We start from the raw sequence: 15,470 nt of genomic DNA, 5'->3' as shown, positions 1-15,470 counted from the left end.
GCACATCCAAACAGACTGCAGGCACATCTAATGCCACCGCTGAGATTTAAGAATGTAGATGACCCATCATGAGACAGCTGAGGATCCAGCATCGAAAGGTGGTGCACTCCACAGGATCAGAAAAAACAGAGGTGAATAGTGAGCCTGCCAGCTCTGCTCTTCAATTCTACAGTGATGTCATATAGTGCTCCCCAATAGCCCTGAACAAATTTACAGAGACTTTACCAAAGCTTTTTCTCTTGCCTGGGCTGTGCTAAACGCAAGGGTGGCTCCTTTCACCTCCTCCTCTTTCCCAAGACCAACACTTCTGCTTTCTTTGCAAGGCGGGTGTGGTAAAAAGCCACCTCCAGTGCTGAGCTAGCAAAGCCATATGTTCTTTCCCTTATCATCACTGTTTGCCCAAGCACCTCACCCTCCGCACCACCTCTACGAGCAAGGACAGCTGCAGGCTCTTGAGCTGCCTAGAGCACAAAGGCCATTTCCTGACCCAGGCCTAGGTCTAATTAGCAGAGTTAAGAGCTGCAGTGCCTGTGAGGAGAGTTAGTCAGCAAGGCTTTGTGCCAGCACAGGGCTGCAGGGTTGGAGCTATGAGGAAGAAGGTATTGGAGCTTCAGAGTAGCTACATCAGCCTGAGCCCTTCCATCAGACTGTTTTACTTGCTCAGGTGCATCTGGGTACTGCTGGAAGCTTCCAAGTCAAAGGTGGTGTCAGGATACCTGTGGTGGTTAGCGAACATCAGGCTTTGCCTTTTTCTTCATGGAAACTTTGCCTGGCACATGGGAAGGGACATCCAGAGAAAGATTTGGGGAAGATCCTCAGGACTTCTCAGCACCCAGTAAAGCAGTCAGGACAGTGGCTCCAACAGGACTGCTGGACACCAGTGAAACCCGGGCCTGGTTACTCTGGGTAGCAGGTTGACTATTCAGTGTATGTCCACACAAGTCCTGCGTGTCCACAGCACAGTCTTAGGAAGCCAAAAGAGAAATATGGGTGTCCTATTTATACAAACTAATGGAAACCATGGGAACAGACTGGGATCTGGCTATACAAAATTTCAAAACATAATTGTAAATGGGATGCCATCCCCAGTACCAACCTTTTTACTAGTGTTGGTCCCACAGGAACCTGTTCTTACAAAGCTCTATTCAATACTAGCTCAAGCTCTTTGGTTTATCAGAGAGGAAGGTAAAAACAGGATCTGATCCTGATTTTAAATATCTGAGGAAAAGATTTCTCTCACCAAAGAACTCTTTACAGTATCTGAGAAAAATATAGAAGCAACAAGCCTGGGAGGAGATAATTTCCAGTCTAAACTTATCTTGCCTAAAGGTGCACATTTTTAAATAGGGAACAGCTGAAGTGTGAAAGGGCTCAGGCTGTGCTGGCAGCCTTTGCTTTGAGCTTTGCACAGCTGGAGTTATTTGTTACTGTGGATGATGGGACATGGGGGACAGTGCCAGGAAGAGCCAGGACAGCTGGTGTGAAGAAAGGTACACTGGAGATGTGGGAGAAGGAAGGCTCAGGTGCAGGATTGTAAGGGGTTGCAGTCTTGGTTTGGGGATGGGGAGAGAGTGCAGCAGGCAGATCTTGAAGCTCTATACTTGTCTAAGCATGGGCAGGATCAGGCCTTTGTTTTCTATCCTGGTCTTTTTGCCCATGGAAGCATTGTAAAAGATGCTTTCCCATTGGGACAGACATGCAAGTCTCCAGCACCAGGCATTTCCACTTCAGTTCATTGTAATTTCTTAGCAAAGTCGCAAGAGCACCATTTTTCAAATTAGCTTTACAGACCTAGCAGTAGGATTAAAATTAGTGATTTTTTTTAATCAGGTAGTCTAAATTAGAGCTTTGAATTCTTCTAGCCTAGTAAATATTAATGTGCAAAGTCTGTACCTAATGTTACATCATAACCAGCTCTTGTTTCTTTTCAGCTCTAGGACTCTCCTTTAAGTGTTATTCTGTCTTGCCTGATTAGAGATGTGCACTGAGTGTTTTCACAGAAGCACAATTGATCCCCCTTGTTTTTCTCCTGCAGTTTCCAAGTAAAAGCCAGGCTAAAGGACAGAGTGAAAAAGCAGCCCTCTGCCTGTGCTGCTCAGACACCAGCCATATAGCAGGAAAAGGGATTTCCGTTCCTCCATCCGTGGCAGTCTGTCTTAAGAGTAAACTTATGAGCATCTACTGAGACATGACTGTGGCCTTCATATATCCACAGTAACTCAGCTGCAGTAATTCTGACAATCAGCACATACATTCCACCTCACTGCCCCACAAGTAACGTCTTTTGCCTCTACTTAGCTGCAGTCTTTTGGCATTGCTGGCTGCTTCCAGAAATGTGTTTTCTGTTCTGCTCCTGCATCCCATAGTGCATTGCTCTGCTGCAGCACTCTGGGATCTTTTACAGAAAGCAAGGGGATCCAGTAGCCTGGTGCAACCCAAATCATTCCCCTGATTTCTCTTGCCAGGTCCTATTTATCTACCAGTGTTTGTGAGCTAGACCTTACTATCTTCAAAGTGCTGTCAGCAGCTGGCAGGAAACACTGGCCATCAGAGCAATCCTCACAGCTCAGTTTGCAGTAGGCTCTTTGGATTCCTGCCTTTAAGTCATGCAGTGACTTCAGAGTGAGTGTAATGGGGCATCTGAAAAGGAAAAAGCTGAAATCCAGCAGATGTTTCTCGTGGATCTCTTCCTGAAGCAGCAGACTGCTGGGGCTGAGCCAGCACTGCAGATCTGGGAAAACCAGCAGTTTGTGTGTGGCACTTTCGGATGTCCAAGGCTGATTTCCTTCCATGGAGAATGTCCTGCAACTGCAGATCCCTTTCCTGTGTACTGACTCTCTGTGTGCCCATTCTGGGATGTGTCATTCTGGGATGCACCCTTGGCCTCTGCTTCCTTGCCCAGCAAGACTTCACATGCTATTTGGAGAGCAGAAAGAGCTTCCCACCCTGGCCTTAGCAGTTCCAGAATGGCAATGAAATCTGCAGGTAGATGACTGAAAGACAGATGGACAGCCTGTCTGTGGATGAGAAGTAACTGCCCCTTCTGCAAGGTACAAAAAGCAGCTACCAAAATATTTGCTAGTACAAGGGTGGAGGCTTGCAGATGGGCTGAAGAAGGGCTGAAGAAGAAAGCAAGCACAGCTGGTGGATGCTTTGAGCCACCTCAACATAGAGGTATCTCTGGGATGTGCAGCCACCCAGAAGCACAGACAGGGGGGATGTATTGCCCTCCTTGAAGCTAGAGGCAAGTTGTCAACAATGTTGGCATGTTCATGAGAGGTTTTAATCACAATTGCTACACGTTTTAATGCGCACATGACATAGTGCGAGGATTTTTTTCATGCTTCATACATATATTTAACTGTATTGGAGGAGAGGAGGGAAATCTAGGTATTCTGAATTAATTAAAAATATACGGATATATTGGTTTTCATGATAAGGCAGGGACTCGAACATGTACAGGACTCAAAAGCATGAATGGAGGGCACATGCAAAAAAGGAATGAACACATCGGATTAATTGGTGTGCATTTAAAAATAGTAACTGCACGTAATGCTGTGCAAAGCTAAAATCTATTTTAAACTGTTTATACAGAACGGAAGCGTATGTTCTCAAGGTCTCCAGTTTGTCTATGTGGGTTGGTCAAAAAAGTTGTGACATGCTGAGAAAGGCATTTGCGCCTTGTTGTTTTTAGCAAAAGTCACATCCAACAACATGGGTTTAAAAGAGGAGAGACTGCAAAATACTTAGAGGTCACAAGGCAATCTTTGCCCACGCTCTTCAGGAGGTGCACATACCTTGCCAACCTTTGAGGAGCTGTATCTCCAAGCTTCTGACTGCCTTCCTCTCTGTCATTCTTCATTCTTTACTCAAGCCTTCTCTTTTTTTTGTCTCTCAGGCGATGTGGGCAGCTCTGTGTCACATCCTCCCTTGAATAGTGTTTTGCCCTTCCAATGGAGAGGAGTGTTCACTGAAGCAGCTCTGTCCATGCTTGCCACAAAGGGTCAGGAGCTATGGGAGGGAAAAAAAAAAAAAAACAGAGTAAGGATAATCAGTTGTAGTCTCTGTGCCAGCAAAAGCAAACCAACACAACACAACCTACCATCAGCTTTGGGACACCCTTCCCTGGGTTTGTCCTAACTTAAATTTTGGTAGAAAAAGTATTTCCATAGACTGCCTCCTTGTGCGGGATCCCAGGCCCATGGTGAGGTAGAAGTGACTGTTGTATCCACTTTTGGAAAAGATTGACAAATGCGTGGGCACCTGGCAGGCTGCCAGCTCGCTGGGGCTGTGGAAGAAGGGGGGATTGTCCTGCTAGGAAGGACAATATCACTCTTGTTTATGTGCCTCTGAAGTCTACTGATGGGAGCATCAGTATGGTGAGCAGCACAAGGAGGCTGGTGATACGGTGGACATCATATGAGGCTGTCCTTTTTCTGGAGGGTGTCACCTATCAGGTGTCCCTGAAACAACAAGACTGTTCAGAAAGGCAGCAGGCAAACAAGGAAAAGATGCTGCATTGCTGCTAATGGGGATGGTCCTTCAAAGCTAATGTGGAAGTGGAAGGGTATTGCAAGCTTGAGGAGCCCTGCCAAGAGAGCTGCATTGCTCTGCCAGCTTCCTTCCAAAACAGAGCACAGTCTTTGGCTTTCCTTCTCGTTTTGTTCACTCTTCTTTTTTTCCTCCTTCTTTTTCCATTTTTAAACCTTGTGGATGAGCATACTGTGCACTACAAAATACCTAGTTCTACAGTAACATGCAGAAAGAGGCATACCATCACATGCCTTAAAATAGTTTTCTGCAGTATATACATATTGTGATTTGGTATCATCTCATACCAGTGCAGAGCTAAGAATCCATTTAATCTGTGAACCAAATATGTGATTTAAGATCTCACTCTTTTGTATTTCCCACAACAGCAATACGGGGCAAGCCCAGGAGGTCCCAACACCCCCAGTGCGGAAAATTAGCACACAGCAACCAGGGTCAACAGAGGGACAGGAGTTAATGTTGTGTCAGGGAGGTGTGAACTGCATGTATGAGAACTGGACCAGTGGTTGTGAAAAATGCATTTACAGGGAAAAGAATGGTATGCTAACGCATGAGAAAGGGAGGAGGTAGAAGTCCATAAAGCAGAGAAAGGGTAAATGAGCAAAAAGCTACCCTGTGAGGCCCCTGAGCTAGGTTAAGTACTGTTGCACAGCATTTTATATCAAACAATACTAACCATAGAGGATTCCAGCCTGTCTGGGGTTCTGCCTGTGACCATGTCACCCCATCCCTGAAATTCAGCAATACTGACTCTGATATACCATTGTATCGGCTTTGAATATCCTTTCAAAGGATATTGGCTTCAAATTCTGTCTTACAGCATCCGACTGCAAAGCCAACCTTTGCTGTTCTGCATTCTTGTCAATGTTGGTCTGCATCCACAAAATCTGGTGTGAAGATCTCTGTCGCTTGCAAGGCCCAGGGCATCTCCCCTTCCCTTCCCCAAACTTTTTCAGACATGCCAAGGGGCACCAAATAAAATCACTCAATAGCCAGGCACATGATATTGGCATGCGTACTCCCTGCAAGTGAATAGCAAAGGGCAGCGCTCGGCCGTGAGCCAGCGCTTAGCCGGTGAGATGATGTTTGATCGATGCGACGCTGGATCAATAGCAAGCACAGAAGCAAACGAGCAGGAAAAAGACGCAGACAGTAAGCGTGGTAGGGAACAGCAGTGGGAGGACCTGGCAGGCAGACAGGAGTTGATTCAGAAGGAGATGCAGCCCCACCTATGCTGCTGTGAGCAAACTTGACCTGCAACTCAGAACAATTGCTTTCAAAAGGGGTTTAATAACACGTCAAAATGTCAGCTGGTTCATGGCAGGGAATTGTGTTGGGGACACCAGTCACACTAAGGTGAGATAGCTCAAACTGACTTGCAACAAAATTCAAGTGTCAACAACTTGCTGCTGAGCAGAACAGATATTTTGATCTAATGACAGAAATTGCACCTCTGTGCAGGAACAGAAAATGATGGGGGGCCGGAATCCAAAGAGATGGGAAATAAGCATGAGAATAACGAACAATCAAGACCATTTAACAAATAATGCTGCCTTACAGCATTTCTCCTTCTAGTTTTCTTTGCTGCTTTCCTCCTGAGTAGACCAGCATTTTACTTTTTTCTGATCACGTTGTTCACTGCATTCATGATTGGCCTTAAATCGGAGCAGTGTCTCATCGTGAGAAGATAATAATGTTGTGGGTTTTTTTTTTAAATTGGACTCTTCTTAGGGGCTGCATAAGAGCTAAAATGCCTTATCCGTACCCATATGGAGCTGTGTTTTCCATGTGTATGATGCTGCTATGGATTTCAGTGAATTGTAACCACTGAAACATCTTTGTAAGGCTTGGCTTGGGGATAATGACAAACTCCTTGCAATTGGTCTAACCCTTCGCTTCTGAGAGGTATTCTTGATTTTCACTCTGTTTTAAGGCAGAATACTTGGTAATATCTGTGGGGTTTATGAGTTGTTTTTAAATTAAAAAACAACAAGTAAACAAGAAGCATGCAAAAAAATGCTGTAGTATATTTCTAGCAATTTAAAGATACAACATTTCAGTTCTAAAGCTTGCATTTATTTTTCATTTTAACTTCTATTTATACTTTCATTCATATACTCCGGCTTGCTTCACCTCCTATGGGAGCAACACAAAGCAGAGGAAGTCTGTAAGCCAGATAGATAAACTGCAATTACGATGGGTTCATTTTGTCAGAGCTATGCAAAGCATCCAGCGCACAGACCGGTCTTGCTTCTCCACCAGCTCACCATTATCCACCCTGTGTCTCTCTGCTAACCGGCACACATGCATGGAAATATCTCCTTTGGTATGATAAATGTTTCATGTAGTGAATGAATTTTGAAAAATTATTTAGAGTCAATGGGAATTTTTCCTTATTCTCTTCGTAGTCAAAATCTCAACTATGGGGATTTGTATTCTTCTTTCACACTGGGTTTTTCTTTCCTAACAGTCTCTTTGGAAGCATCTAAATTGCAGAGCCATGATTTGGGCAATACAGGGATTGATGCTGTGACCAGGACCTACAGCACAAAGGAACAAAAGTCAGAGCAGCCCTAGGGAAGGCCACAGTCCCCCATCCTGCAAAGAGATCCTCTTTTCTTCCAAAAACAGAAAAAGGTTCAGAGACCAGCCAGAGCTCAATGTGCCTTCAAGAGATCTGCTATATTTGAAATTCTCATCCAGCCAGGTGTGTAGCAGTGCTGTAGTATGGGGACGCGACCCTTGAAAGCTGTCTCCAGTCCCACATCCGAGGCCAGCAGTCTTCCTAAAATAGTATCAGCCAGGAAAGAGGCTACTTTTTTTTTTCACTCGGCAATCTTCTCTCCGATCAAAGCAAAACCTCATTCTGAAAGCCACCTGCTTCCAAGCACAGAACCCAAAATGCCCACCTCTCCCCACTGCCCTACAAGCATGCACACGTGGACTTTCAGTGTTTTTTATAGTCACCCATTTCCATAAAGTTAAGAACTTACTGACAAGATCATTTTAATGCAGTGTGGATTGCACTGCCCAGGTATCAGCATTTCCAGCATTGTCAGTTCAATATGGAAGAGATAATTGAAAATAGGAGTGTTTCGAAAAACAGAGCTTAATTTGTTATCAGAGGCTTATGTTTGACTGTCTTGAATGTTGTCACATCGGACCTACTTCCAGTGACTTAAGTGTCAGTAAGCTGCTACACAGTTCCCCTGCAACTGCTGTCATGCTCTGGGTATGACTCATAATGTTGGCCCAAAACATTCACTGTACTGCTTTGAGGACTTTTTTTTGTTGCTTTTCTTCTCTCTCAGATCAGAGGGAAACATTACAGCCTAAGCCCCCATAAAATGTCTAGCCAACACCTAGTAATTCCTTCAGTAAGCATATTATGTTTGCTGTTTTGCCCCAGACACAGAACTGTTCAAGACTCCAGGCTTATTTTAAAGCCACAATTGCTCAGAGTGGCAGACTAGCATCTCTGAGCAGAGATGATGCCTCTATTTCTCCTTTTCCTAACAGGTGCATAATGTAAGAAGGCACAGACATTCAACCTGCCTTTGGGATATATGAAAATGTTGATAGAAAATAAAGTGCTCCTTTAGCCTTCTTTACAGGACCTGCCTGTATGTCTATTCAGGCAAGCCAATACCTTTCAAATCACTTACGCTGCGAACACAGACTGTAAACGACTTCCTCTGCGGTCCTGGCCTTTAACGCCAAAACAAGATCTAGCGCACTTTCAACTTGAAGCAGTTCTGGTTCTCATCTCAGGCTGTTTCCTTCTGCTTTCAACTCATTTAACTCTTCTAGCCTCTGCACAGGCCTTCTGCTTGAGCTGCCACCTGAGTAGGATTTCATCCTCTCCAGGATCCCTGCCTGGCTTCACCTCCAGCCCCTTCCCTGCAGCCTCACCAGAGCCATTTTTCCGGATCCCACTGAAGAGAAACAGCAACTATTTTTAGGCTGCGTCGGTATGCTCAGCAGAGAGGAATGTGACCGAGAGCAGGGCTTGCCGGGAAGAGAGGAGACGGTCTGAGGGAAGGCGCCTACCGCAGTCCCACCGGCGCTGCGGCGCAGCGCTGCCCACTGCCAAACAGCAGAGACGAAGCTCTTTAGAAATCTACCTGCGGCTCAGCTGGGGCCGCGACCCAGGGGAACAACGCGGTCACAGAGCTCGGCTGCCTGCCCCGGCTGCATCTCCCCGACCACCTCCTGCCCCTCATCTTTGTCCGAGCACCAGACCCCCGGCAATGCCGGACATTGGCCCCGAAGGCGCGCCCCGGCCCCACAGCCAGCACAGCCGCCTCAGTGCCAAGGCGGCCTCCCCAGGCCTAACCCGCCCCCCGAGGACGGCGACTGGCAGCCCTAATCACCCCGGCTGTCGGGGGAAGCCTTCACTACCGGGACCCGGGGCCCCGACAACCAGGCGACAGGCGCGGCACCCCCTTCCTGGGTCCCCTCAGGGCGGGGTGGGGCAGGCAACGCGCGACCAGACCAAGCGCGCACAGCTTCCCCCTCCCGCCTCACCCCCTCCGCTTTATGTAACGGCCGGGCGCCGCCATTGGCCGGTGGGGACGGGTCGCGCGCTGCCAGGGCCGAGAAGCGCGGGCGCCGGGGCGGGGCCGCGCATGCGCAGTGTTGTCCACTTCGTCCGCCGCCTCCTCCTCCTCCTCCTCCTCTCGGGCAGGCGGCGGCGGCGGCGGCTGCTGCGGGGCCGCGCGGAGCCTTCTCCTCCCGCTCGCCAGGGCCTCCCAGGCCGGATCTTCCAGGCCGGGTGAGCGGCGGCCGCCGGCCCTTCGCGCGGTGCGGTGGGGCGGCCGCGCCGGCTGCGGGGCGGGTGGGGCGGCGTGGCGCGGGGGTCGCGGTGCGTGTGAGGTGAGCGGGCCCGGTGGTGGCGCGGCAGAGCAGGCCCGCCCCGGGTGGGGGAAGGGGGCGGCCCGGCTGCGACCTGCGGTGGGCCTCCTCCCCGCGGCCGGGGGTCTCCGCGCTCGGGGCCCGCTTCCTTCCTCGGCCCCTTCCTGCGGGGCACGTGGTGGGGCTGGTTGAGGCTGCGGCCGACCCCCGCCCCGCGGGGCCCTCCCGGGGGGGAGCTCGGCCGCCCTCTGCTCCCTTCGCGCCTCAGGCCGGGCCCAGCCCGCGGGCTTCCCTGGCGGCGGTACTGGGCGAAGGCCGAGCTTGCTGCTCCCCCGGCCCAAGGCCTTGGCCGCCTGGCCGGGGAGGCCAGAGTACCTCAAGCTGCCGTTTGATTCTGGAAGTGACAGCGGAAGCAGCTGTCGGTGTCCAGTTTTAGGACTCGAAACTCTGCTCTGGTTCTCCTTACTTACAAGGAAATGACCCTGCATGAGGCATTAACGTGCAGCAGGCTTGAGCCTGGCTGCTCGGTAATGCCCGTGCTGTTGCCATTGTGATTTGGCCGCAATTTTTTCTGTGGTGTTAGGCTTCCTATGCGCTCGCACGTTTTTATTTCAAAACAGCAGGCCGGTTTGCTGGACTCGCTGAGGGTGTGCCTGATAAGGAAAACAACACTTATCTATGTTGTGCAACTGAAATACAGATTTAGCCTTGTAGATGAGCTCATCATTCTTTTAAACGAACTTTGGGATCATTTTTGTAATTTTCTTAGAATAGTGATCGTCCAAATAATCTTAATTTTCCAGTAATTGAGTATTACTCTGTGCGTTTCAACTGTATTAGTGTAATTTGCAGTATTTTTTTATTATCTTGGATTTCTGGTCTTGGGCATCATATGGGGGTTGATATTTTTAAGCAGATGTTTTTGTTCATGTTTTCTTGTTTGTCGTAACTAAAACCAGCAGTTGCCAAATACATACAAGCTCAGTGAGTTTGGCTGTTGCAATGTACTACTTAACAGGCCCTTAGTAAGGGACTGAAATACAAAGTAATACGCAAATGCTTTATGAAAATTATTTTTTATTATATCTGGGTATTTTCAGGAACCCCATGACTTCTGGAGGATTACTGTAATGCTAGTAAACTAGAACAAAAATAAAACCTACAGTTCCTTTTAGTGTATGTAAAACTAATGGCAATCTCTTTTTTTGGGGGGGGGGGGGGGGTGTTGTTGGTTTGTTTTGTTTTTTTTTCTTAATGGGAGTTCAGTGTTCAATTCAGTGTTCTTGTTAAGCCATTGCTGTACATAAACAGTGCGAGGCCCTGGCTGGGATGTTTTGGGGTAACTAGCATACAGTGAAACACAGACTGGTATTTTTAGTCTTATTAACATTCAGTGCTGTATCTTATGGAAACTGTTGAATGCCATGTGTATGCTTGTTAGAATTTGTGTTTTCTTGCGTTCAGTTTTGTTAGCCATATGGACTTCTAAATTTTCCTTTAGAGAAACTGATGGGGGAAGAGGAGGGAATGCTGAAGATGTAGTGTAATACTTCTGCAAAAGGTTACATGATGGTGTTAAATACCATGAAAGAACTGGCCTGTGGCCTGAGAGGTGCCTCTCAATCTGCAAGAGCTCTTTTAGTTCTCAGGACCTTCTTTCTGCTCAGTGTTAAGTGCTGTGATGCTACATGTCCAGAAATTCTTGCCATGCTACTGAATTTCCAGATGTAGTTGATGTTTCATAGAAACTTCATTTTCATAATGCTTTTAAGGGCTTTTCACGCATATTTACTGTAGGTCAGTCTTTCTTTGGATAGGCTGTTCTTGCAGTGGAAGGCCATCTGTCCTTGTGGGAAGGACTGCATGACAGACCTGTTTTGTGGCCACGCAGTGTGTCTTACAAATACCAAACTTATAGCAAGTGCCCAGGTTGTGTAGAGAGGCGATGACAAACCAGCCAACCTCCTGGGAACGTTAGACTTTACTAGTTGTCCTGAAAACAATGGACTTGGCTAGCTGTCCTGTGCTTGCGTAGTAAGTCTCATGCTTCTGTGAGAGCTGCACAACTGGATTGTGTGTGGGCCATGAGGGACTGTGAGAAAGCTAGTAGCGGAAAGTGGGCTGCTGCGTGATATAACCACGCTCTGAAGCCTGCTCTGTCGATAAGCCCAAATCCTGCCTGGCGTCTGCTCTGGGGGTGGGGTGCAAGCTGAATTGGGTGGCCTAGTGGGCTGCATGCAGGTGGAGCATTGCTGTTGTAAAATGTGCTGTTCTGCTGCTCCCTGAAACGTCATTTTTGTATCTTGATTCTTTTTGTGGTAATAGCATATGGCAATAGCATTTGCTTCCTTTATGCTGCTGTGTTACATAGAGTAATAGCTTCTGATGGGGGTAATTTTACTTCTTTTTAAGTACGTAGGCATGTAAAGTCAGTTGAAAACCAAAACAAATGGCAACCTGTAAAAATAGGCTTGAATAAAGAGGGAATACCTATTGTTCTTGGCATTCCCAAATCCGAAGCAGCTCACAAGCATATACACCAGAAGACAGTAGTACAGCTTGGGTAATACTTCGATTTGCCTTTCTTGGAACCTGTTTCAAGTTCCAGAAATAAAGGTTGAGTCTTAAGCTTTAAAAACAAAAACAACCCCACCCCTAAATTTTACTGTAACTCTGGAAATAGAGAATAAGTTCCTGTTAACTGTAAAGGAAACTTTAATTATTCTGACTATTGAAAACACTTTTTAAAAGCAGACTTTGAACCTTTTTGTAGAAGAAGAAACCTTAGAATGGCTTTATAATTTTGGTGCGTATTTTAAGAATGATACTAAAACCAGAGCCTTTACATAGTAAAGAGCTTGAACAGATGTCTGTTGTTTATGAATTATGGGAGTTTAGGCCTTATGGCCAGAGCGCATGACTGCTTTATGCTCATGGTTATGGCTTCTGAGTCAGCTAGCAACAGTTGTTTCTCACATTTGTAGACTAAATGTCTTCTTTTTATTTGTAGATATGGCTCGTGGACAGCAGAAGATTCAGTCACAGCAGAAAAATGCCAAAAAGCAAGCTGAGCAAAAAAAGAAACAAGGACACGATCAGAAGGCTGCAGCCAAGGCTGCCTTGATATATACCTGCACTGTCTGTAGGGTAAGACAAAATATTATTGTAGGCAGGTCCGTCTTCCAGCCTAGAGCAGAATTTTTAGAAGATTATATAGTAGAAACTAAAATACTTAAGTGACTGTCGAGCTTGTTGCTATAAGCATCTGCATCTGTCATGCGACTTGCTTACCGATCACTCAGCTGTATTGATAATTGAGATGTGAGAAACTCTGAGAGGTCACGTGCAGATCTGTTTTGGGTAGTTGTCTTGCCTTTTGAATTGCAGGGCTCTGCACGTGTATAAACTGTAAAAAGTGTGAGATCACTTCCTGTTTAATTTCCAAATGGAAACATGTTTTCTTTGTGATGGAATTCGCCCATCTTAGAATTGCTGGTTATTGATGTTAATGTAGAGAGGAAAAGTGGTTGTGCCAAAAGCTTTAGTGTAAGTTTGATACACAGTAACTTCTACTAGAATAAATGACTTGACAAGAGAACAGAAATGTGAGTGCTAATCAGATTATACTTTCCTTCTGGCTGGTTTTCCTGAACGTGCTTGTTTTGGAGCTGAAGGATAAACTTGCCATTTTCACTTAAATGCTCAGTCCCAGAATAGATTTGTCACTTTGAATCTTAAATAAGATTCCAAATTAAGGGCTGCTCACTTAAGTACTTGTAACCCGCTCCTCTTCTTGTGAAGTCAGGCTGTAGCAGAATCACTTTGGGCAGTTGATATCTGCAAACGTGTAGTAGTAATGGTCTGAGATAGGTTGTGCCAAGTAGAGAATGAGTCTATGCCACAACTCTTTGGCATATTGATAAACAAAAGAAATACGTTTCGTAAATATTTGATTCTGAAAAGGATGAATGTTTAGTCTTTAGGTGTTGAAAAAGAAAATATTGAGGAGGTTGGTTTTCCACCAAACCAGTGTGTGAATTGTAAGATTTCCAGGGAGATTTCTAGCAAGAATAATACCATCATCAACATGCCAAAACAGTGTAATACTAGTGCTTAAAAGCACCTCTCTGAAAAATTTGAGGTTAAATATTCTCTCTTAATCTGCAGCTAAATTAATTGTGCTTCTGTCACTAGAGCAGTGTCATTGAGGAGACAATTTGCTTCAGGAAAAAGAAAATAAAACATCAGGGGGGAACGGGTTTGGTATTATCATTTAACTCTTGTACTGTGCATAAAGTTAAATGTCTCTCTTTAATCAGACACAAATGCCGGATCCCAAGACCTTCAAACAGCACTTTGAAAGCAAGCATCCTAAGACTCCACTTCCTCCAGAATTGGCTGATGTTCAGGCGTAAAGTTGTCTACAGGTCATTACCTTAACTTTTAAATGATTGTGTGTGAAAGGTATATTATGAATTAGTTTGTTTTTACGACCAACAGCTGAGATTTGAAACTTCCTTCATTTCCTTTAATGTGAAAATTAACTATAGGTTAAATTTATACCTCTGAACTGTTACACAGGAGAAGCAAGCTAATACTTAAGTGCATGAGGTTGTTTTAAAAGGGATTAAGGTTACTTCAAATGGTCATCTTTAGAGTTGTAGGAATACTTTATTATTTAGTTCTTGCTTTGAAATGTTAGTTTTGCTTTGAACAAAATACATATAAAATGCAGTCTGTCTGTTGCTACAAAACATGCGATGGAAATAGTTGTTTAGTACATTTTCAACAATTGAGCCTTTTTGTTCCTGAAGCTATGCAAGTGAATGCAGATTTTTCTGCATTCAAATACAAAACTTAACCTTTTTGTTAACTATAGAAGAAATTTCCCAATAACCAGTTGTTAGGCTGTAACTGAAAGTGGTTATAATCAAAGGCTGAAATGAGGTAAAAAGCAGTATTACAGTATTTCATTCACATAAATGTAAACAGCATTGTGTAACAGTTCAGCTAAACTGAGTTATTCTTGTTTTTTATAGGTGAAATCATGGCACCTATTGACTCTTCTACTGTCAGACCTTACATAACAAACCTGCAGCTGCTTTTCTAAAACTGTTGATCAGCAAAAATGAAGGGGCTACAGAAACATTCATATTTTTATGCTGTTCCCTCTTGGGCTTCATGCAAAGACAATTCTGTGTAAATGTACAGTTGTGCCCTATTTGGAAATCCTGAAAAATCAGTCCATACTTGTTATAAAAAAATTTTTTACAATTGTAATTATATTGATGTTCATATTGTGTAAAATAACTCATTTAATAAAGTAGTACTTTGATTTTACAATATCACAGATTAAATCCTTGTAGAAGTTCTGTTTCAACTTTCTGCATTATCTGCCTTATAAAATAAAAAAAGACAAAGTGGAATTTTTCCCCATCCTGCCAAAACACGAGCAGTGTCATTCCACTGAAAGTAATGTACATTACAGTAAATTAATCTTAAGTGAAGAGGGAAGCTGCTCAGATTTACTGTTCAGTGTGCTGCCTGCTTGAGCCCAGTTACCAGTGGTCAAGTTGTTGGCTCAAGGCGCAGCAGACTCCTTAGAAGCTGCACGAGAATCGTGAGACTTCCTTCTACATTTTTGTCCTCTGTATTGGAGTCTAATACTGCAAGCCATTTCGAATGGGATTCCTTTACTATGAGGCATCATGTTCCTTGAAGTCATGCACTGGAGAGATTCCTGTTATGCTTCGTATTTGGTAGATGGCTGAGAAAGCTGAGAGGTGGCAGGATTGAATGCTTCTGGGTATGCTGGCTTGAAAAATGCTCGCAAATATTAGGTTAAAGCAACTCTGCTCATAGTTGAAAAATTGATTTAAAAGATTTTTAATGATATTTTGAGCAGTCAGCCACATGTGTTCCCCCACAAATGCATCTGGGCATTTCAGTAGCAACTCTTCAAGAAATATGTAAAATAGTCAGCTATTAATAACCTTTATTCACAACCATAGTAAAATAAGCCTGTTGGAAAAGAGCCAAAGTAACTAAAATAACATGGCTACTTT

General features: G+C 45.0%; 1 protein-coding gene across 1 annotated transcript; it reads left to right on the top strand.

Moving 5' to 3' along the window:
* The first annotated feature begins 9,189 nt into the window (after positions 1-9,189).
* ZNF706 (zinc finger protein 706) lies at positions 9,190-14,750 on the top strand. Its single transcript, XM_082479979.1, has 4 exons — positions 9,190-9,325; positions 12,416-12,552; positions 13,725-13,832; positions 14,445-14,750. The coding sequence occupies exons 2-3, from the start codon at positions 12,418-12,420 to the stop codon at positions 13,818-13,820; spliced, it is 231 nt and encodes a 76-aa protein (XP_082336105.1). The 5' UTR covers positions 9,190-9,325; positions 12,416-12,417; the 3' UTR covers positions 13,821-13,832; positions 14,445-14,750.
* Positions 14,751-15,470: the final 720 nt, after the last annotated feature.

This window comes from Vanellus vanellus (assembly GCF_965231255.1).
Source record: "Vanellus vanellus genome assembly, chromosome: 2".
Classification (NCBI taxonomy): domain Eukaryota; kingdom Metazoa; phylum Chordata; class Aves; order Charadriiformes; family Charadriidae; genus Vanellus; species Vanellus vanellus.
The sequence above is the reverse complement of the archived record's forward strand: the minus strand, read 5'-3'. Positions and strand labels throughout refer to the sequence as shown.